The sequence below is a fragment of the Palaemon carinicauda genome, chromosome 16, assembly GCF_036898095.1.
Source record: "Palaemon carinicauda isolate YSFRI2023 chromosome 16, ASM3689809v2, whole genome shotgun sequence".
Lineage (NCBI taxonomy): Eukaryota > Metazoa > Arthropoda > Malacostraca > Decapoda > Palaemonidae > Palaemon > Palaemon carinicauda.
The window spans coordinates 1,117,472-1,139,828 of NC_090740.1; the positions used below are offsets into that span (position 1 = coordinate 1,117,472).

General features: G+C 46.0%; 1 protein-coding gene across 2 annotated transcripts in view; it reads right to left on the bottom strand.

Moving 5' to 3' along the window:
- Positions 1 to 22,357, bottom strand: part of LOC137655602 (probable E3 ubiquitin-protein ligase HERC4) — a 98,635-nt gene that overhangs the window by 61,359 nt on the left and 14,919 nt on the right. For both annotated transcript variants that reach the window (XM_068389504.1, XM_068389503.1), the window contains exons 2-3: positions 18,006 to 18,132; positions 16,608 to 16,718 (exon numbers count right to left, since the gene is read on the bottom strand). In XM_068389504.1, coding sequence (XP_068245605.1) covers positions 16,608 to 16,718; positions 18,006 to 18,120 — 226 coding nt within the window. In that variant the 5' untranslated portion in view covers positions 18,121 to 18,132. The remainder of the gene's footprint in view (positions 1 to 16,607; positions 16,719 to 18,005; positions 18,133 to 22,357) is intronic.

Genomic DNA, 22,357 nt, shown 5'->3' on the forward strand with positions numbered 1-22,357 from the left:
GAAAAATGTCACCAAACTTGCAAAATAAAGGAAAAAACATAAGCGTAAGGGAAAATACAGGATGCTTTTAATCAGAGATGAGTACCAAAAAACAATTATAAGGGTATCTTAAATATGAACATAAATCCAATAAGGTAGGTATAATAATGCCGTGAGTGATAATATATACAGATACTCAGGAGCATAAAATTTACAAATATAATAACAGTATTCAGGGTGCGAGACCAACGAATACAATAGGGTATAAATGAGGCAGGTAAGAGGGAGAGATAAAGAGTCAAGGCATTAACCTGTGAGTTACTTGGGAGTAACTACGCTCCCTGCGGCCACTGTAGAAAATTTTAGGGCTTCCAAATGTTTAAGGTAGTGTTTCTTGAACACTGACGGTGATTTCCACCCTGTATACCTGGAAAGGTCTGTAAAATTCATGTGGTGAAAGAAGTTCACCGAGGTAGCAACCCCCCCTGATATCATGTGCAAGAGGAAAAGAGTCAGGGTTAGCTTGTTTAATAAAATACAAAATTTGTTGCCTGATCCCTTTAATAGTAATGGTACCGCCTTGTTCTCTAACGAATAGAGGCCCCCGAGGAGTTAGAGGAGGTCCCGGGATAAATAAGACCTAAGAGTAGTGACAGGGCACAGAGACGGATCTTGCGTGAGGGGAACAATTTTCCAGGAGGTCCATCTGTTTTTGAGGGTCTTCATTCTTAGCCAAAAAGAATTTGTTAGGAGAAAGAAGGACCTCTCCTGAAGGCAGAAAGTCAATATGACCCGGGTCTCTCGACAAGGCTGCCAATTCAGAAATTCTTGCCCCGGAAGCCAAGCTCACCAGGAAAAGTGTTTTCCTGAGAAGGGGCATGTAATCACAAGAACTGTTAATGGTATCAGAAGCCAATTTGAGTACGTCATTAAGGAACCAGGTCACCGGGGGTAGGACGAGTAACCGGTTTCAGTCTGGCACAAGCTTTCGGAATTGAAGCTAACAAAGAGTCGGTTAAGTCTATGTTAAAACCCACTAGGAAGATCTTTTTCAGAGCCGATTTAATAGTGGTGATAGTATTGGCTGCCAGACCTGATTCTAATAAAGATCTAAAGAAAGTGACTGTAAGGTTCAAGTTCATACAGTTCACGTCTGAGTCTATTAAAAATTTTGCCAACTTTTTAACTGCAGAGTCATACTGGCGGATGGTGGAATCCCGTTTATCCGATTCTAGGAACAAGGTGTTTTGAGGATCAATATTGGCACCATGCATAGCCGCAAACTTCATAAAGTCCATAAAGTTAGGGCGCTCTGAATGTTTGAGAAAGCGTACACAACGCGTGTTTGTACTATCTGAGACAGAACCGGATTGGGTATCGGGTGAGGGTATAGTCTCAACTCCCGCAGGAGAGGATACCAGTTGCTCTTGGGCCAGTTGGGTGCGACCAAGGCTACTTGTCCCTTGAAGGATCTCAGTTTGTCTAGAACTTTCAGCAAAAGATTCACCGGGGGGAAAGAGATAAATCTTTTCCCAGTTGTCCCAATTCTGTGACATGGCGTCTGTGGCGTAAGCCTGAGGGTCTAGATTGGGAGCCACATATACTCTCAATTTGTGGTTGGATTCCGTGGCGAAGAGGTCCACTTGGAGACCGGGAACCTGAGAGAGAATCCACCGAAATGACTTTAGATCGAGTGACCATTCCGATTCTAGAGGGGAGGTCCGGGACAGGGCGTCTGCCACTACATTCCGGACTCCCGCCAGGTGGACAGCTGAAAGATGCCAACGGTTCGAGGCTGCTAGGGAGAATATGGCTACTAGAACATGGTTCAGAGGCCCTGACTTTGACCCGCCTCTGTTGAGGCAGCGGACCACCACTTCGCTGTCGAGGACCAGACGAAGGTGTTGTTTCTTGGGAAGAGCGAGACGTTTCAGGGTTAGAAGAACTGCCATGGCCTCTAGCACATTGATGTGAAAATGGCGGAACAAGGGAGTCCAAAGACCTTGAACTTTCTTGAGCTGAGAATAGCCGCCCCAACCTGATAAGGATGCGTCTGTGTGAATGATTAATTCCGGAGGCGGAAATCGAAGGGGAACTGACTTTGACAGACTGTTTGCTCTTGTCCAAGGAAGAAGTCTTTCCCGTAGAATGGGAGGAAGGCGGACTTTCCTGTCCCGGAGCTTCCGGTTCGCCCTCGAACGCCAGACACGATTGATATCTTTCAATTTTGCCTTCAGAAGAAGATCCGTCACTGAGGCAAACTGAAGGGAACCCAGAATCCTCTCTTGGAGTCGTCTGGAACTTACTTTGTCTTTGAGAAAGCGTTTGGTGTTCCTTGCAATCTCTAACCTCTTGGGTCTGGGAAGACACAGAGTATGAGATATAAGATCCCATTGCAGGCCGAGCCATTGGAACTTCGATTTTGGAAGAAGACGGGACTTCTTGAAGTTGATCTGGAAGCCTAGAGATTGAAGATAATGGATGACTTTGTGAGTGGCTTTTAGGCAATTTTGGGAGGTGTCTGACCAAATGAGCCAGTCGTCCAGATAGGCTACTACTTGAATCCCTTGATTCCTGAGTTCCTGAACAGCGACTTCTGCTAGCTTTGTGAAGATCCTTGGGGCGATGTTGAGCCCGAAAGGCATCACCTTGAAGGAGTAACTTTTGTCCCCTAAGCGAAAGCCTAGGTACGGACGGAAGTGTCTCGCTATCGGGACGTGATAGTAGGCGTCTGTAAGATCGATAGAGGTGGTGACGGCCCCACGGGGAAGTAAGGTCCGCACCTGCGAGACGGTAAGCATTCGAAACTTGTCGCATTGAATGGACAAGTTGAGAAGGGATAGATCTAGAATCACTCTTCTCTTGTCTGAATCCTTCTTCGGGACACTGAACAGCCGACCTTGAAACTTCAGATGTTTCGTTTCTTGTATGGCGTTCTTTTGTAAAAGATCCTGGACAAATTCGACCAGGTCCGGAGTGGAATGTTGACGAAATTTGTTCGGAGGAGGAGGTCCTTGAATCCAACTCCACCCCAGTCCCTTGGAGATGATACTGAACACCCAGGGACTGAACCTCCATTTGTTGCGGAAGGCATAGAGCCTCCCCCCTACCTGCTGCACCTCAGTATTGGTTTGAGGAGTTGCCTCCACGTCCGCCTCAGAAGTTCTTTCCTCTGCGAAAGGCTCTTCCCCTGCCTTTGTTCTGGTTAGAGCCACGGTGATAGCCTCTACCTCTACCATAACTCTGGGAAGAGCTATGAGCCTCGTAAGACTGGTTAAAGGCAGGGGAAGTGGCGGAGGCACCAGAAAGCTGGCTCTTAGGTAGCAGAACGGTGACATAGTCATCCGAAGGAGCCTGAGAGGTGGAAGGCTGTGCAGGGACAACAGAAGATGGAGGGAGAGGCAGCCGGAAGTTGGATGAAGCACTCTGCTGTTGCCTGAACTGGGTGGAGGTATATGGTCTAAGCTTCTTCCTACCCCGGGCTTGATAATTTGCGGGGTCATACTTGCGTTTAGGGGTCAAACCCCAACGGGCTTTAAGGCTCTGATTAACCCTAGTGGCCTCCGCCAAGACTTCCTCTACGAGATCCTCGGGGAAGAGATTTGAACCCCAACAGGAGGACCGGATGAGTTTATTAGGTTCATGCCTAATCGTCGCCTCAGCTAGGACATGCTTGCGACATCTGCGTTTAGCAGTAGCGAAGTCATACAAGTCATAATATAAAGACTGTAACGTAGCCTTGTTGAGAGACTTAAAAATACTCTCCGTATCGTAAGTCAAGGCTATCGACTCCGTGGATGTGGCCAGGTTTAGAGTACGGCCCACACGTAGGCGGGAATCATATTCCTGTTTAATGAGGGATTCCGGGAGACGGGGAAGCTTCTCACTAAACAAGACTGAGGCACAGTCTGCTGCAAGCTTGCCGGAGGTAAAGGTGGTATGGACGTTGTCCCAACACTCAATACCTGAGGGAAGAAGGAGGGAGATTGGATCCACCTCTCGGATGGGAGGCAAGGGCTTCTCCTCCAGAGCATATTGAAAGGCAAGCTCTGCCACCTTATTGACGCATGGAGTCAAGGTGTTCTTGTCCATTAAGAACATCGTAAAGGAGCTTTTATGAGGCGTCAGCATGGTGTTAGTGCAGCCGATGTCGTTCAAAAATCTGGCCCAAACAGATTGGGCTTGCTCCTTCGGGAAGATGACCGTCTCTTTGGGGACCTTGTCTAATCGAACTAAAGCTTCCTCGGTAAGCCTGGCATAACCATGAAATGGAAATGCCAGACCAGGAGGAAAGAATTCAAAGTCCTCTAGAGGACGAGTGCCAAGGCCCTCCAGAGTCAACATTCCGTCTGAGAACGGGGAATGAAGAGCCATCCGCCAGGGGTTGTTCTTGGCAAACGGCGGGAGCTTAGAGGCATCCGGGATGAGAGAGCTTTGGACTCTCTCCGGAGCTCCTTGCTCTAAAGCCCCAATTCTCTGACCGAAGTTAGAGAACATCGTGTCCATCCTCGACTGTATCTCCGAAACCAACTTTGCCTGCATCTCCGACACGATGCGAAGCATGGCTGATTCGGAAAGGCCCGGGCTAGCAGCAGGAGGGGCGGAAGGAACTCCCGGGTCGTGAGACTTAGAGGAGGAACCAGAGGTCTTTGAAGACGGGTTCGTACAATGTTTAGAGCCATGAGAAGTCTTGTGAGGCTTGCGAGCTTTGGGTAAGGTCCTTGAAGTAGACTTATCCTTAGGGGGAACCGGGTATGATCGTTGGGACGAATCACGGTCCCCAGAAAATCCAAGAAAAGAAGAGCGATCAGAAGAAGAAGAAAGAGCGGGGCTGAGGATAGGAATCTCAGCGCCGGACACACCTGCCTCACTTACCACCCTACCTGTATCCGGCTCGTCTAGTAACATTGGTTCGACGTCCAGGTTCATGGAGGCAACATTGTCCTCCAGACCTCCGGGGGCGTCCGATGGATCTTGCTCTGGGTCGATGAGACCCGTTATAGTGGCATCAATGTGGGCAATGATGGGAGCTGCCACATGCCTAGCCACAGCAGCTGAAGACTTGGCGTTGGGGTAAACCATGGTGCAGTAGTCCTCAGATAGGACGTACGGCCGCTTAGACTTCACATTCCGGGCAAACCCACCAACCCACACCTTCAGTGTGGCCCGAGCCGCAGATTTTTGCTCCGGGGATGCCTGAAATAATAGTGGGAATTATAAAAGGGAGACTCCCAATGGTCCTTCAAGACCATAGATATCTTACTAATAGTAAAATAAAATAAGAAGGCAATATAGCCAACGGGACTCACCGAGTCAGATCCAAGGGTAGTGATGAGGTCGAAGCAAATCACACAGTTATCCGGGTGCCATACCACAACGTCTTCCAGTTGAACCCCACAAGGGGCGTGAGATCGGCAGACGGAGTGGCCACAAGGCTGGTGCAGAACAGCTGCACAGGCCGGCGTCAGACAATGCACCATCTATAAAAAGAATAGTATATGAGAAACTGTAATTCTCTTAAGTAGGGGCGGGTCCGGAGGACCCGGGCCTAACATAGGTCTAACACAAGATTAGAGCTTAACTGTACTATTCTTTAAGTAGGGGCGGGTCCGGAGGACCCGGGCCTAACATAGGTCTAACACAAGAATAGAGCTTAACTGTAATATTCTTAGGTAGGGGCGGGTCCGGAGGACCCGGGCCTAACATAGGTCTAACGCAAGGTTAGAGCTTAACTGTAATATTCTTACATAGGGGCGGGACCGGAGGACCCGGGCCTAAACATAAGTCTAACTTGAAACTAAAGTACTGTATAGCAATCCATTCCGGTCAAGCCGGGAGCATAAAAAAGGATGCAATAACAAGGAATTAAGACACATGGTGTCTGATTTCCCGGGGCGGGGTAGACCCCGGGCCGGGAAATAAAAGTATATCCAATACCAATTCATTTAGGGACTCCGGGGTAGTGATCTGTCATATATAATCATCATAGGAAATGTTATAAAATAATAGGGGGGCGGAACTGTAGCTAAGAACCGCCAATCGAACCCGGAGGGTTTCGTATAACATAAGCCAGAATGAAAAGTGAATATAAAATAGGGTGCACCGGGATCCAACTCTGTTGACCGGTGGCCAACCAGACTAGACAGAGACGAACCCGCCGGGCCACCCGGAGGACAAAGTCCATAAACACTGAACTACCCCCTCTAAAAGGAGGGAAGGCAACGGTCCCTTAGTGGAGGGGGGAGAAGCCTAGCCGCCCACCTAGCTAGAGGGGGAGCGTGGGGGAGGATCACGTGATACGAGGCAGCAGGGCTACCAACTGACGATCCCCAACCAGACAGATCAAACGGAGTAATGGCACAAATATTCATTATAATAATAATAATAGCGTTAAATTATATGAATAAACACATAGAAAATTTTTGGGCAAGGCATGCAACATAATAATTAAATCACAAAAGACACACCTGATGGCTAAAAATAACATTGCCGCCTAGCACGAGGGTCGGCAGCCATAACGATACGTAAATGATATCGGCCCAAAAATTGAACCACGAGGATTCTAAACGCTAAATAATGAATATTCACAATAACAAATAATATTTGATAATAAAAATAATACACATAGTAACACCGCAAGTGAAAATTAAAAGCTCTCAAAAACAGGAGTACCAACTGTAGTGAAATCAAGCAAGATCGGTATGAACGAAGAGAATAAACTCCTATAATATAAATATTAAACGATCTAGGTTGCTCAAAACACAGTAAAACCCAGCTTGGTACTTAACTTAGACGGTGTCTCCTGGGAAACCGACGAAGAAGCCATAATTCAATGAAAAATAACCAAAATCGAGAGCACAACAAAAATGCGGGTTACTTTACTCGTCGTGCTAAAAGGAGTTGGGTTCTGAGCGGATGCATTGTTAGTAGTACCGAGTGAGGTTGAACGGCTCTCCTCTATTGGGGTTTTCTGTCGTGGATTAATCTAAATAGTGCGGGACCTCTGGAATATACGCCCAATTTTATACCGACACCAATAGGTGAGCGAGCTAGTTAACCTAGCACTCCTTTACATTTTTTCTCTGGTATATTTAGCAGTAAATTACCTAAGAATAAGTGCTAAATGGAGCTTATTCACTGGGCGGCACAGGTTCGAGCCCAGAAATAAATTTTTGAATATACTTACCCGATGATCATGTAGCTGTCAACTCCGTTGCCCGACAGAAATCTACGGTCGGGATACGCCAGCGATCGCTATCCAGGTGGGGGTGTGCTCAACAGCGCCATCTGTGGTCAGGTACTCAAGTACTTCTTGTCAACAAGACCTCAATTTTCTCCTCGGTCCACTGGTTCTCTATGGGGAGGAAGGGCGGGTCCTTTAAATCATGATCATCGGGTAAGTATATTCAAAAATTTATTTTACTAATGAAAATAACATTTTTCAATATTAATCTTACCCGATGATCATGTAGCTGATTCACACCCAGGGTGGTGGGTGGAGACCAGCATACATGTTAACAAAGAAGCTAAGTATCCAGTATTTCATTTTATTAGTTATTCAAAATAACAAATATAAAATAAATAAGTACCTGGTAAGGAAGTCGACTTGAACCATTACTCTGCCTTTATTAAGTACGTCTTCCTTACTGAGCGTAGCGGTCCTCTTAGGATGCTGAACGACTCTTAGGTGCTGAAGTATAAAGGGCTGCAACCCATACTAAAGGACCTCATCACAACCTCTAACCTAGGCGCTTCTCAAGAAAGAATTGACCACCCGCCAAATCAACCAGGATGCGGAAGGCTTCTTAGCCGACCGTACAACCCAAAACAACAATAAAAAGTATTCAAGAGAAAGGTTAAAAAGGTTATGGGATTATGGGAATGTAGTGGCTGAGCCCTCACCTACTACTGCACTCGCTGCTACGAATGGTCCCAGGGTGTAGCAGTTCTCGTAAAGAGACTGGACATCTTTGAGATAGAATGATGCGAACACTGACTTGCTTCTCCAATAGGTTGCATCCATAACACTCTGCAGAGAACGGTTCTGTTTGAAGGCCACTGAAGTAGCCACAGCTCTCACTTCATGTGTCCTTACCTTCAGCAAAGCAAGGTCTTCTTCCTTCAGATGAGAATGAGCTTCTCTAATCAGAAGCCTGATGTAGTAAGAAACTGCGTTCTTAGACATTGGTAGCGAAGGCTTCTTGACAGCACACCATAAGGCTTCTGATTGTCCTCGTAAAGGTTTTGACCTTCTTAGATAGTACCTAAGAGCTCTGACTGGGCAAAGTACTCTCTCCAGTTCGTTCCCCACCAAGTTGGACAGACTAGGGATCTCGAACGATTTAGGCCAAGGACGTGAAGGAAGCTCGTTTTTAGCCAAAAAACCGAGCTGCAAGGAACATGTAGCCGTTTCCGATGTGAAACCTATGTTCCCGCTGAAGGCGTGGATCTCACTTACTCTTTTAGCTGTTGCTAGGCATACGAGGAAAAGAGTTTTTAATGTGAGGTCCTTAAAAGAGGCTGATTGGAGCGGTTCAAATCTGGATGACATAAGGAACCTTAGGACCACGTCTAGATTCCAGCCTGGAGTGGACAACCGACGTTCCTTTGAGGTCTCAAAAGACCTAAGGAGGTCCTGTAGATCTTTGTTGGTGGAAAGATCCAAGCCTCTGTGGCGGAAAACCGCTGCCAACATACTTCTGTAACCCTTGATCGTAGGAGCTGATAGGGATCTAACGTTCCTTAGATGTAACAGGAAGTCAGCAATCTGGGTTACAGTGGTACTGGTTGAGGAAACTGCATTGGCCTTGCACCAGTTTCGGAAGACTTCCCATTTAGACTGATAGACTCTGAGAGTGGATGTCCTCCTTGCTCTGGCAATCGCTCTGGGTGCCTCCTTCGAAAAGCCTCTAGCTCTTGAGAGTCTTTCGATAGTCTGAAGGCAGTCAGACGAAGAGCGTGGAGGCTTGGGTGTACCTTCTTTACGTGAGGTTGACGCAGAAGGTCCACTCTTAGAGGAAGAGTCCTGGGAACGTCGACCAGCCATTGCAGTACCTCTGTGAACCATTCTCTCGCGGGCCAGAGGGGAGCAACCAACGTCAGCCGTGTCCCTTTGTGAGAGGCGAACTTCTGAAGTACCCTGTTGACAATCTTGAACGGCGGGAATGCATACAGGTCGAGATGGGACCAATCCAGCAGAAAGGCATCCACGTGAACTGCTGCTGGGTCTGGAATCGGAGAACAATACAATGGGAGCCTCTTGGTCATCGAGGTAGCGAACAGATCTATGGTTGGCTGACCCCACAGGGCCCGAAGTCTGCTGCAAACATTCTTGTGAAGGGTCCACTCTGTGGGGATGACTTGACCCTTCCGGCTGAGGCGATCTGCCATGACATTCATATCGCCCTGAATGAACCTCGTTACCAGCGTGAGCTTTCGATCTTTTGACCAAATGAGGAGGTCCCTTGCGATCTCGAACAACTTCCTCGAATGAGTCCCCCCCTGCTTGGAGATGTAAGCCAAGGCTGTGGTGTTGTCGGAGTTCACCTCCACCACCTTGTTTAGCTGGAGGGACTTGAAGTTTATCAAGGCCAGATGAACCGCCAACAACTCCTTGCAATTGTTGTGAGGTGTCCTTTGCTCCTGATTCCATGTTCCCGAGCATTCCTGTCCGTCCAATGTCGCACCCCAGCCCGAGTCTGATGCGTCCGAGAAGAGACGGTGGTCGGGGGTCTGAACAGCTAAAGATAGACCTTCCTTGAGAAGAATGCTGTTCTTCCACCACGTTAGAGTAGACCTCATCTCTTCGGAAACAGGAACTGAGACCGTCTCTAGCGTCATGTCCTTTATCCAGTGAGCAGCTAGATGATACTGAAGGGGGCGGAGGTGGAGTCTCCCTAACTCGATGAACAGGGCCAGCGATGAAAGTGTCCCTGTTAGACTCATCCACTGCCTGACTGAGCATCGGTTCCTTCTCAGCATGCTCTGGATGCACTCTAGGGCTTGGTTGATCCTTGGGGCCGACGGAAAAGCCCGAAAAGCTCGACTCTGAATCTCCATACCCAGGTAAACAATGGTCTGGGATGGGACGAGCTGGGACTTCTCTAAATTGACCAGGAGGCCCAGTTCCTTGGTCAGATCCATAGTCCATCTGAGATTCTCCAGACAGCGACGACTTGTGGGAGCTCTTAAAAGCCAGTCGTCTAAATAGAGGGAGGCTCTGATGTCTGCCAAGTGAAGGAATTTCGCAATAATCCTCATCAGTCTCGTAAACACAAGAGGTGCCGTGCTTAGGCCAAAGCACAGGGCTTGGAACTGGTACACAACCTTTCCAAAGACGAATCTTAGGAAAGGTTGGGAGTCTGGATGGATGGGGACGTGAAAGTATGCGTCTTTCAGGTCTAACGAGACCATCCAGTCCTCCTGCCTGACCGCTGCTAGGACCGACTTCGTCGTCTCCATCGTGAACGTCTGCTTGGTGACATAAGCATTGAGAGCACTGACGTCCAGCACCGGTCTCCAACCTCCTGTCTTCTTGGCTACCAGGAAGAGACGGTTGTAAAAGCCCGGGGATTGATGATCCCGGACTATGACCACTGCTTCCTTCTGTAGCAAGAGCGACACCTCTTGTTGCAACGCTAGCCTCTTGTCCTTCTCCTTGTAGTTGGGAGAGAGGTTGATGGGAGATGTAGCTAGAGGGGGATTGAGGCAGAACGGAATTCTGTATCCCTCCCTTAGCCACTTCACAGACTGAGCGTCTGCACCTCTGCTCTCCCAAGCTTGCCAGAAGGTCTTGAGTCTGGCTCCTACTGCTGTCTGGAGAGAAAGGCAGTCAAAACTTGCCTTTTGCGGACTTGGAACCCTTCTTGGACTTGCCACGGAGACTGTCTGCACGGGTACCTCCTCTGCTGGAGGTTCTGCCACGAAAGGGCGGGATGAACCTAGAAGCAGGTGTATCAACTGCTGTAGGGCGGAAGGGTCTAGGCACGGAAGGTAAGGTTTTAGCCTTACGTGCAGAAGAAGCCATGAGGTCATGAGTATCCTTCTGGATAAGAGAGGCAGCCATCCCCTTAATCAACTCCTCCGGAAACAGACACTTGGAGAGAGGAGCAAACAGCAACTCTGACTTCTGGCAAGGAGGGATACCAGCAGATAAGAAGGAGCACAGATGTTCTCTCTTCTTGAGGACTCCTGATACATATGAAGCCGCAAGTTCACCAGACCCATCCCGAATTGCCTTGTCCATGCTAGACATGATCAGCATGGCTGAGTCCTTATCTGAAGGGGAAGTCTTCCTGCTTAAGGCTCCCAAACACCAATCGAGGAAGTTGAATATCTCGAAGGCACGAAAGACTCCCTTCAACATATGATCAAGATCTGAAAAGGACCAGCAGATCTTCGAACGTCTCATAGCCAACCTGCGGGGAGAGTCAACCAGACTTGAGAAGTCGGCCTGGGCAGAGGCAGGAACCCCCAAGCCAGGTTCCTCTCCCGTGGCATACCAGACGCTCGACTTAGAAGCCAGCTTGGGAGGAGGAAACACAAAAGAGGTCCTTCCCAGTTGCTTCTTGGAATGCAACCAGTCCCCCATAACCCTCAAAGCTCTCCTAGATGATCTGGCGAGAACAAGCTTGGTGAAGGCAGGCGCAGCAGACTGCATGCCCAGAGCAAACTCGGAGGGAGGAGAACGAGGGGTTGCAGACACAAAGTGTTCAGGATACAAATCCCTGAACAAAGCAAGGACTTTGCGAAAGTCTAAGGAGGGTGGCGAAGACTTGTGTCCTTCAACATCAGAGTGAGGATCATCCAGATGAGCAGCTTCATCATCCGATACATCATCATCCGAAAGTTGAGTTGTGAGAGGCAAAGGCAGAGCAGCAAGCTGAACGGCTGAATCCTGCAGAACGGGTGCATGCGTACCTGCGGATCCATCATCATGCCTCTGCTGGACAGTCTGCGAGCTGGCAACAACAAAAGCAGAGGGCTGGTGTGTGGGAGGGTCTGCGGTGGGCTGAGGAGCATGCGGTATGGTATGCAGAGCATGCTGTAAGGTATGCGGCTCATGCTGCATGGTATGCGGAGCATGCTGTAAGGTCTGCAGAGCATGCTGCATGGGCTGAGGAGAATGCCGCATAGTGCTGGAACCCGGCAACTCCTGATGCGGCAGCACACGCATGTTAGCAGATGGTGCAGCAAGAACATGCGTCTGGCAGTGAGGACTGCGCATCGGTGGAGGAGCTCTCACAGGTGGGGTGTGGGAGCAGGCAGCCGCAGTATCTGCTGAGCGCACAACCTCTGCGGGTTGTAGGTTAACAGGAGAGGTGTTAACCTTCTCGGCATGATACTCCTGCATAAAAGCCGCAAGCTGAGACTGCATAGTCTGCAGCATGGACCACTTAGGGTCTACTGTGGTTGGAGCAACAACAGACGGAGCAGAGGCCTGTTGAGGGACCACTCTACCTCTCTTGGGAGGTGTGCAGTCATCAGATGACTGCGGCGAGTCCGAACTGACCCAGTGGCTACACCTGGGCCGTTGGACTAGCTCGTAAGGGACCTTACGTTTGAGCGGTCGTGAGACCTTGGTCCACCGTTTCCTCCTGGAAACCTCTTCCACAGACGAGGAATGTCAGGGCTCACTCGTCTGTAAGTGGATGGGACGATCCTTAGCAGATACGTCCGCAACCACTGAGGATACATCCGTGCGCCGATCAAGGCCTGCCGAACCCTTTGGTCCTTCGACATTGCTTCTCCCCTGGGCTTGGGAGCTTGCAAGAGGTCCCGGACTGGGAGGACGACTGGCACGCACAGATGTACCCTCATGCGCAACACTGACACTGACACTATGCACATCACTAGCACTAACACTTCCCACTGCACTCTTCGCTTTCAGCTCTCTGACATCTGCCAAGAGCTGATTGCGGTCACTAACCAACGACTCCACCTTCTCACCGAGAGCCTGAATGGCACGCAACATATCAGCCATTGCAGGCTGAGCACTCGTAGCAGGTTCGGGAGTCACCACCACAGGGGAAGGAAAAGGTTGAGGGGCATGGGGAGAGGAAAAATCCACAGAGCGAGAAGAACTCCTCCTATCTCTCTCCTTCTCTAACCTACGTGCATATCTGAGGAATTCATTAAAATCGAATTCCGAAAGCCCAGCACATTCCCCACATCGATCTTCCAATTGACAGGATTTTCCCCTACAATTGGAACATACGGTGTGAGGATCTATAGAGGCCTTCGGAAGACGCCTAGTACAAGTCCTAACACTACACTGCCTGTATTTAGGAACTTGGGAATGGTCAGACATCTTGAATTTAGAGGTAGTCAAGGGGGAATTCCAAAATTAAGCAAAGATCGTTAACCAATGAATCAAATTAATTCCAAAAGCTTGCTAAGCTAAGGATAAAGCTTCCTGAACAGCGAAGGCTAAACTTCAGAGCAAATACATCACCAAATCGTGAACAAAAGACTCCAAAATCAACAGCGTATCCATGTAGGTCTTGCCGGCGGCACGACAGAGGAAAAATTGAGGTCTTGTTGACAAGAAGTACTTGAGTACCTGACCACAGATGGCGCTGTTGAGCACACCCCCACCTGGATAGCGATCGCTGGCGTATCCCGACCGTAGATTTCTGTCGGGCAACGGAGTTGACAGCTACATGATCATCGGGTAAGATTAATATTGAAAATTAATTGTTGCAATACACACCAATGAGTTTACACCAACTTTTCATGTAATCAACACTTCCCTGAAAACACCATCTAAAGAAGAGCCCTCTCATTGGGGGCTATGACTCTTAGTGTAAGAGTCCCCGTCTTTCAGGCAATATAAAGAAGAAAACGAAGCCTTCTCACCTGGTCAGAAGGAAATCAGTTACCTATAGTCCATTTCTTTTATCGAGTCATATTTGCACCGATTCGCAGGGGTGCCCTTTTAGCTCGGAAAAGTTTCCTGATTGCTGATTGGTTGGACATGATTCTAACCAATCAGCGATCAGGAAACTTTTCCGAGCTAAAAGGGCACCCCTGCGAGTCGGTGCAAATATGCTTCGATAAAAGAAATGGACTATAGTGGTGGTTACCTAACTCCAAATGTCATCTGGACTGAGTATAAGATGTGTAAAGATGGGTAGAAGGGACTTATTTATTCTAATATGTAGGTAACAAACATAGAGTATACAGCTCGAAAATAAAAATTTTCACGTGATATCTGAATAGCAGGTTCACTACAAACGTCTGAAAGTTAAAAAGTACCAATCACTTTCATGTATTGTAATTGATACACATTTTCAAGGAACAATAAACACAGTAAGAGAAGTTTTAAAAAAAAAACTTTACATTAAAATTATACAATAATAATTTTCTTCCCCTGCCTTTTGTACTTGTGCAAGCTAAATGTAAAATAATCAGGTGTAACCTCTTATGATAAAGTGGTACACTTGACTCATCATACGAGTAAAGAAAATGAAGGTCCTCCACTGGGTATGAACTAACCAACTCCCACCCCAATAACAAATGAGGATATACTTTTTGTGATAGCACAAAATCTAGTCTTCCCAAAATTAAGCGACATACATTCCTATCTGGGAATCAAACATATGAAATCTGATATCGCACTAATCTCAAATGCTTCTGGTTGAGGACTCAACTAAAGAACGGATGAGAAATCGAATGGTAATGTCTGGAAGGAACTCTGTTTAAACACCAGCTTCATTCCAAGTCCTTCTTTCCAGCAAGAACAAAGGGTTTTACATATGTCATGGCACAGTTGTCCTTATACTTTTGTGGATACTCTTCAATTTAAGAATGAATAATAGCATTCAGAGATTTCAGAACTTCGCCAATGAAGATTTTCAACATTTCACTCGAATCTATGGACTAAGATTTCTAGTTTTCTTATGTTGACCGTGAATGAATCTACTTTATATTAACAACAAAAATAACAAAAAAGTGATCCTGCAATCGCATCGCCTCCAAATTTTTATGGATTCTTCCGAAGCATAATATCTATCCCTTGTTAAAAGTGGTGAAAACCTAGCAAGATGATCTGATGTAATCCTGCTCACAGACAAACAAGGAGATGAATAAATAAATGCGGGTCATTTTATATCCTCCTTGATGGAGGTAATGACACGAATTCCAGGAAGTTTCACTGAAATAATATACCCTAAACAAAGTAAGGGTGAAAGTGGGCAAAGCTGGAGATAATCGCCACAAACAGGGATTAGCTACCAACCCTGAATGCCCATGTGGGACAACACAGCAAACAATGGAATACATTCTTTGAGGGTGCCCACTGGGCCCTCATTGCTCAAATCAAGACCTTAGAGAGGTAAAGGACACACCCTTCACTGGGTTTGACATTGGCGCAATAAGATATGATGATGATGATGATATAGCCTATGAATACTGGGGAGGATTAACATACATATCCAGGTATATGTTATTTTGTGCTAATTTTCATACATATATTTTCTAACATACATATACACTTACGTGTTATTTTGTGGTAATTTTAATCCATACATTTTCTCTCAAATATGCCTTCATGAAAAAGGGGTTCATCTAATACATCCCTTTGCATTTTATGCAATCAAATTAAGTATAAAAAGTAATTAAAGAACGCAAATTAAAAGGCAAGATGTTGAATCCTTCCCAGATATGCAAGGATGCACACAAGTCATGTGAGCGGGTTCTTTGTTTTGGAATTTATGTTAAGAGGTGCTGATTACAAGAAATGTTCATATAAACTAATAGGTTTGTTTAAATTACAAAAATCTTACATGTTCATAAATTACTGTACTTCATTTAATGCCCTTATTTTACCAATACCTTCTAAAATGAGATTTGCATACTCAAATAACAGGCACATTTTATCCAATTACCAAAAAGATATGAAATTTCAAAGCCAATATAAACTTAAAATTCTTCATTTTTATATTTTCTTATAAAATAAAGTAATCAAGATATTTTCAATCAATGAAAAATAATGTTAACCCTTTTACCCCCAGGCTATTTGGAACTTTCCAACCCTTAACCCCCAGGGGTAATTTTTTTTCAAGCACATTTTGCAGTATATTTTTTTTATATTGCTCTAAAAGTCTTAATTTTTGTCATAGAGAGGTCAGGTTGGTCTCATTCCCTTGGAAAATGCCTGAGGTTTCTCAGAAAATTATCAAAAATATGCAAAAAAAAATTTAAATAGCGTTCTTTTGCAAGGACGTACCGGTACGTCCATGGGGGTAAAAGGGTTAATTATCTACAGAATTATCATTCAACAAAAAAAAAATGTTGGTAAAAACCTATAATAAGAAAGATTAGTCAGAGATTTCAGACCTCCGCCAATGAATGTTGCCAACATTTAACTAAAGTCTATGGACATTGCCTCCCACTTTTCATATGCTGACTGTACAGTAGATGGTGGAAAGTGCAATGTTGATCTAGAATTGTGATCTTGATCTGTATCACCTCAAAAATTGCAAAGTTTCTTCTGATGCATAATATCTATCCATTGTTAAATAAATAAAATGACTCGAAAATATTTTCTCCTTTGGTGGAGGTAATTCTGCTCTAGCGATGAACCACTAAGAACAAAGTTTTTAAAACTTCTGTACAGTATAACAAACCTGGTGTTCTAGTTATCCGACTATGTCCAAGCTGGCCCAATTCATTATTCCCGCAAGAATAGACTACGCCATCTTCTGTCAAGAACAGGGTGTGGGTTAACCCCGACGAAACTGAAAAAATAATAAATGGAATCAGATTCATATTATATGAATATCACAGTACTAACATAATCATCATATAAGAATTTACTTTTTCTTAAATTATAAACATTAAACTCACTTTGTATCTTTAAAGACCTCTTATCTTGGGTAGTTTCTTTCCAGGAATTTTAGTATCTATAGCATAGTCTTAACAAGAGTAGACGTTTGGAATGCAAACTTCTAAATAGCAAGATATACATTAACTTTTTTAGTGGTTCATGTTCATCTCATGAACTGCTTTGGATAATTGTTAATAAGTTAATGGTTAGTGGGATATATATATATATATATATATATATATATATATATATATATATATATATATATATATATATATATATATATATATTCCACAAACCAGCAAAATCTGTATAGAATTGAATAAACTGCCTCCAAAAATCTTGAGAGTCCTGTGCGCTCGCCATGTTACCAAAGAGAAGAATGAGCTGTTGGCGCAATCATCACTACAGACTATCAGTCATAATTGTGTAACTACCATGATTGGGCAAACACTACTCAATCATCTGCGCAAACTGTCAATCACACCTACTCACTAAAGGATATGCCTGCACAATCATGATTGACAGTGTATCTGGGCCTTAATAAAACAATACATAATCTAATACAATGAGCAGGACAATATTTGAAATGACCTGATATCTATTCCATGTAAAATGGGACTTTAACTTTTGCTGCTGAAAATCGTGGGCATGTGAATTAGGTTAGGTCTACATGGGCAAAAATTTAAGAAAATTTTACATACAAACAGCTTCTTAGAACCTACCAATTTTGTAAGTTACGGACCTTCTGTATTAACCCTTTTACCCCCAGGCTCTTTGGAAATTTCCAACCCTTAACCCCCAAGGGGTTATTTTTTCCCCAGCACATTTTGCAGTATATTTTTTTTTAAATTGCTCTAACAGCCTTAATTTTTGTCATAGAGAGGTCAGGTTGGTCTCATTCTCTTGGAAAATGTCTGAATTTTCTCAAAATATTATCAAAAATATGAAAAAAAAAATTTTATAGCATTTTTTTTGCAAGGACGTACCGGTAAGTCCATGGGGGTAAAGGGATGGGTTTTGTGAAACGTACCAGTACGTCCTTTGGGGGTACAAGGGTTAATAAAAACTGCACAAACATAGTTTTAATCAATTTACCATCAAAAGATAATGTACAGTAGTTGCAAAACAAATTAATTTTTCTGACTCATTATGTAACAGGTACGAAGTCAAAGAGTAAGTGAGGAGGAAATTTTACCTTGTTTTATATTCCATGAATTTGAAAAGTCCATAAAGGTTGGTGTGCATAGTTGTTCAACCTCTGGAGCCCCAACTCCAAGTTCACCATTTGCAGTTGAACCCCAACAATACATTTTGGTATAAATCTGGAAAAAAGTAAAATGTTTTGGTATAAATCTGGAAAAATGTTATTTTCATTAGTAAAATAAATTTTTGAATATACTTACCCGATGATCATGTAGCTGTCAACTCCGTTGCCCGACAGAAATCTACGGTCGGGATACGCCAGCGATCGCTATACAGGTGGGGGTGTACACAACAGCGCCATCTGTGGTCAGGTACTCAAGTACTTCTTGTCAACAAGACCTCAATTTTCTCCTCGGTCCACTGGTTCTCTATGGGGAGGAAGGGCGGGTCCTTTAAATCATGATCATCGGGTAAGTATATTCAAAAATTTATTTTACTAATGAAAATAACATTTTTCAATATTAATCTTACCCGATGATCATGTAGCTGATTCACACCCAGGGTGGTGGGTGGAGACCAGCATACATGTTAACAAAGAAGCTAAGTATCCCGTATTACATTTTATTAGTTATTCAAAATAACAATATAAAATAAATAAGTACCTGGTAAGGAAGTCGACTTGAACCATTACTCTGCCTTTATTAAGTACGTCTTCCTTACTGAGCGTAGCGGTCCTCTTAGGATGCTGAACAACTCTTAGGTGCTGAAGTATAAAGGGCTGCAACCCATACTAAAGGACCTCATCACAACTTCTAACCTAGGCGCTTCTCAAGAAAGAATTGACCACCCGCCAAATCAACCAGGATGCGGAAGGCTTCTTAGCCGACCGTACAACCCAAAAACAACAATAAAAAGTATTCAAGAGAAAGGTTAAAAAAGGTTATGGGATTATGGGAATGTAGTGGCTGAGCCCTCACCTACTACTGCACTCGCTGCTACGAATGGTCCCAGGGTGTAGCAGTTCTCGTAAAGAGACTGGACATCTTTGAGGTAGAATGATGCGAACACTGACTTGCTTCTCCAATAGGTTGCATCCATAACACTCTGCAGAGAACGGTTCTGTTTGAAGGCCACTGAAGTAGCCACAGCTCTCACTTCATGTGTCCTTACCTTCAGCAAAGCAAGGTCTTCTTCCTTCAGATGAGAATGAGCTTCTCTAATCAGAAGCCTGATGTAGTAAGAAACTGCGTTCTTAGACATTGGTAGCGAAGGCTTCTTAACAGCACACCATAAGGCTTCCGATTGTCCTCGTAAGGGTTTAGACCTCTTTAGATAGTACCTAAGAGCTCTAACTGGGCAAAGTACTCTCTCCAGTTCGTTACCCACCAAGTTGGATAGGCTAGGGATCTCGAACGATTTAGGCCAAGGACGTGAAGGAAGCTCGTTTTTAGCCAAAAAACCGAGCTGCAAGGAACATGTAGCCGTTTCAGATGTGAAAACTATGTTCCTGCTGAAGGCGTGGATCTCACTTACTCTTTTAGCTGTTGCTAGGCACACGAGGAAAAGAGTTTTTAATGTGAGGTCCTTAAAAGAGGCTGATTGGAGCGGTTCAAATCTAGATGACATAAGGAACCTTAGGACTACGTCTAGATTCCAGCCTGGAGTGGACAACCGACGTTCCTTTGAGGTCTCAAAAGACCTAAGGAGGTCCTGTAGATCTTTGTTGGTGGAAAGATCCAAGCCTCTGTGGCGGAAAACCGCTGCCAACATACTTCTGTAACCCTTGATCGTAGGAGCTGATAGGGATCTAACGTTCCTTAGATGTAACAGGAAGTCAGCAATCTGGGTTACAGTGGTACTGGTTGAGGAAACTGCATTGGCCTTGCACCAGCTTCGGAAGACTTCCCATTTAGATTGATAGACTCTGAGAGTGGATGTCCTCCTTGCTCTGGCAATCGCTCTGGCTGCCTCCTTCGAAAAGCCTCTAGCTCTTGAGAGTCTTTCGATAGTCTGAAGGCAGTCAGACGAAGAGCGTGGAGGTTTGGGTGTACCTTCTTTACGTGAGGTTGACGCAGAAGGTCCACTCTTAGAGGGAGAGTCCTGGGAACGTCGACCAGCCATTGCAGTACCTCTGTGAACCATTCTCTCGCGGGCCAGAGGGGAGCAACCAACGTCAGCCGTGTCCCTTTGTGAGAGGCGAACTTCTGAAGTACCCTGTTGACAATCTTGAACGGCGGGAATGCATACAGGTCGAGATGGGACCAATCCAGCAGAAAGGCATCCACGTGAACTGCTGCTGGGTCTGGAATCGGAGAACAATACAATGGGAGCCTCTTGGTCATCGAGGTAGCGAACAGATCTATGATTGGCTGACCCCACAGGGTCCAAAGTCTGCTGCAAACATTCTTGTGAAGGGTCCACTCTGTGGGGATGACCTGACCCTTCCGGCTGAGGCGATCTGCCATGACATTCATATCGCCCTGAATGAACCTCGTTACCAGCGTGAGCCTTCGATCTTTTGACCAAATGAGGAGGTCCCTTGCGATCTCGAACAACTTCCTCGAATGAGTCCCTCCCTGCTTGGAGATGTAAGCCAAGGCTGTGGTGTTGTCGGAGTTCACCTCCACCACCTTGTTTAGCTGGAAGGACTTGAAGTTTATTAAGGCCAGATGAACCGCCAACAACTCCTTGCAATTGATGTGAAGTGTCCTTTGCTCCTGATTCCATGTTCCCGAGCATTCCTGTCCGTCCAATGTCGCACCCCAGCCCGAGTCTGATGCGTCCGAGAAGAGACGGTGGTCGGGGGTCTGAACAGCTAACGAAAGACCTTCCTTGAGAAGAATGCTGTTCTTCCACCACGTTAGAGTAGACCTCATCTCTTCTGAAACAGGAACTGAGACCGTCTCTAGCGTCATGTCCTTTATCCAGTGAGCAGCAAGATGATACTGAAGGGGGCGGAGGTGGAGTCTCCCTAACTCGATGAACATGGCCAGCGATGAAAGTGTCCCTGTAAGACTCATCCACTGCCTGACTGAGCATCGGTTCCTTCTCAGCATGCTCAGGATGCACTCTAGGGCTTGGTTGATCCTTGGGGCCGACGGAAAAGCCCGAAAAGCTCGACTCTGAATCTCCATACCCAGGTAAACAATGGTCTGGGATGGGACGAGCTGGGACTTCTCTAAATTGACCAGGAGGCCCAGTTCCTTGGTCAGATCCATAGTCCATCTGAGATTCTCCAGACAACGACGACTTGTGGGAGCTCTTAAAAGCCAGTCGTCTAAATAGAGGGAGGCTCTGATGTCTGCCAAGTGAAGGAATTTCGCAATATTCCTCATCAGTCTCGTAAACACAAGAGGTGCCGTGCTTAGGCCAAAGCACAGGGCTTGGAACTGGTACACAACCTTTCCAAAGACGAATCTTAGGAAAGGTTGGGAGTCTGGATGGATGGGGACGTGAAAGTATGCGTCTTTCAGGTCTAACGAGACCATCCAGTCCTCCTGCCTGACCGCTGCTAGGACCGACTTCGTCGTCTCCATCGTGAACGTCTGCTTGGTGACATAAGCATTGAGAGCACTGACGTCCAGCACCGGTCTCCAACCTCCTGTCTTCTTGGCTACAAGGAAGAGACGGTTGTAAAAGCCCGGGGATTGATGATCCTGGACTATGACCACTGCTTCCTTTTGTAGCAAGAGCGACACCTCTTGTTGCAACGCTAGCCCCTTGTCCTTCTCCTTGTAGTTGGGAGAGAGGTTGATGGGAGATGTAGTTAGAGGGGGATTGAGGCAGAACGGAATTCTGTATCCCTCCCTTAGCCACTTCACAGACTGAGCGTCTGCACCTCTGCTCTCCCAAGCTTGCCAGAAGGTCTTGAGTCTGGCTCCTACTGTTGTCTGGAGAGGAAGGCAGTCAAAACTTGCCTTTTGCGGACTTGGAACCCTTCTTGGACTTGCCTCTGTGACTGTCTGCACGGGTACCTCCTCTGCTGGAGGCTCTGCCACGAAAGGGCGGGATGAACCTAGAAGCAGGTGTATCAGCTGCTAAAGGGTGGAAGGGTCTAGGCACGGAAGGTAAGGGTTTAGCCTTACGTGCAGAAGAAGCCATGAGGTCATGCGTATCCTTCTGGATAAGAGAGGCAGCCATCCCCTTAATCAACTCCTCCGGAAACAGACACTTGGAGAGAGGAGCAAACAGCAACTCTGACTTCTGGCAAGGAGTGATACCAGCAGATAAGAAGGAGCACAGATGTTCTCTCTTCTTGAGGACCCCTGATACATATGAAGCCGCAAGTTCACCAGACCCATCCCGTATTGCCTTGTCCATGCTGGACATGATCAGCATGGCCGAGTCCTTGTCAGAAGGGGAAGTCTTCCTGCTTAAGGCTCCCAAACACCAATCGAGGAAGTT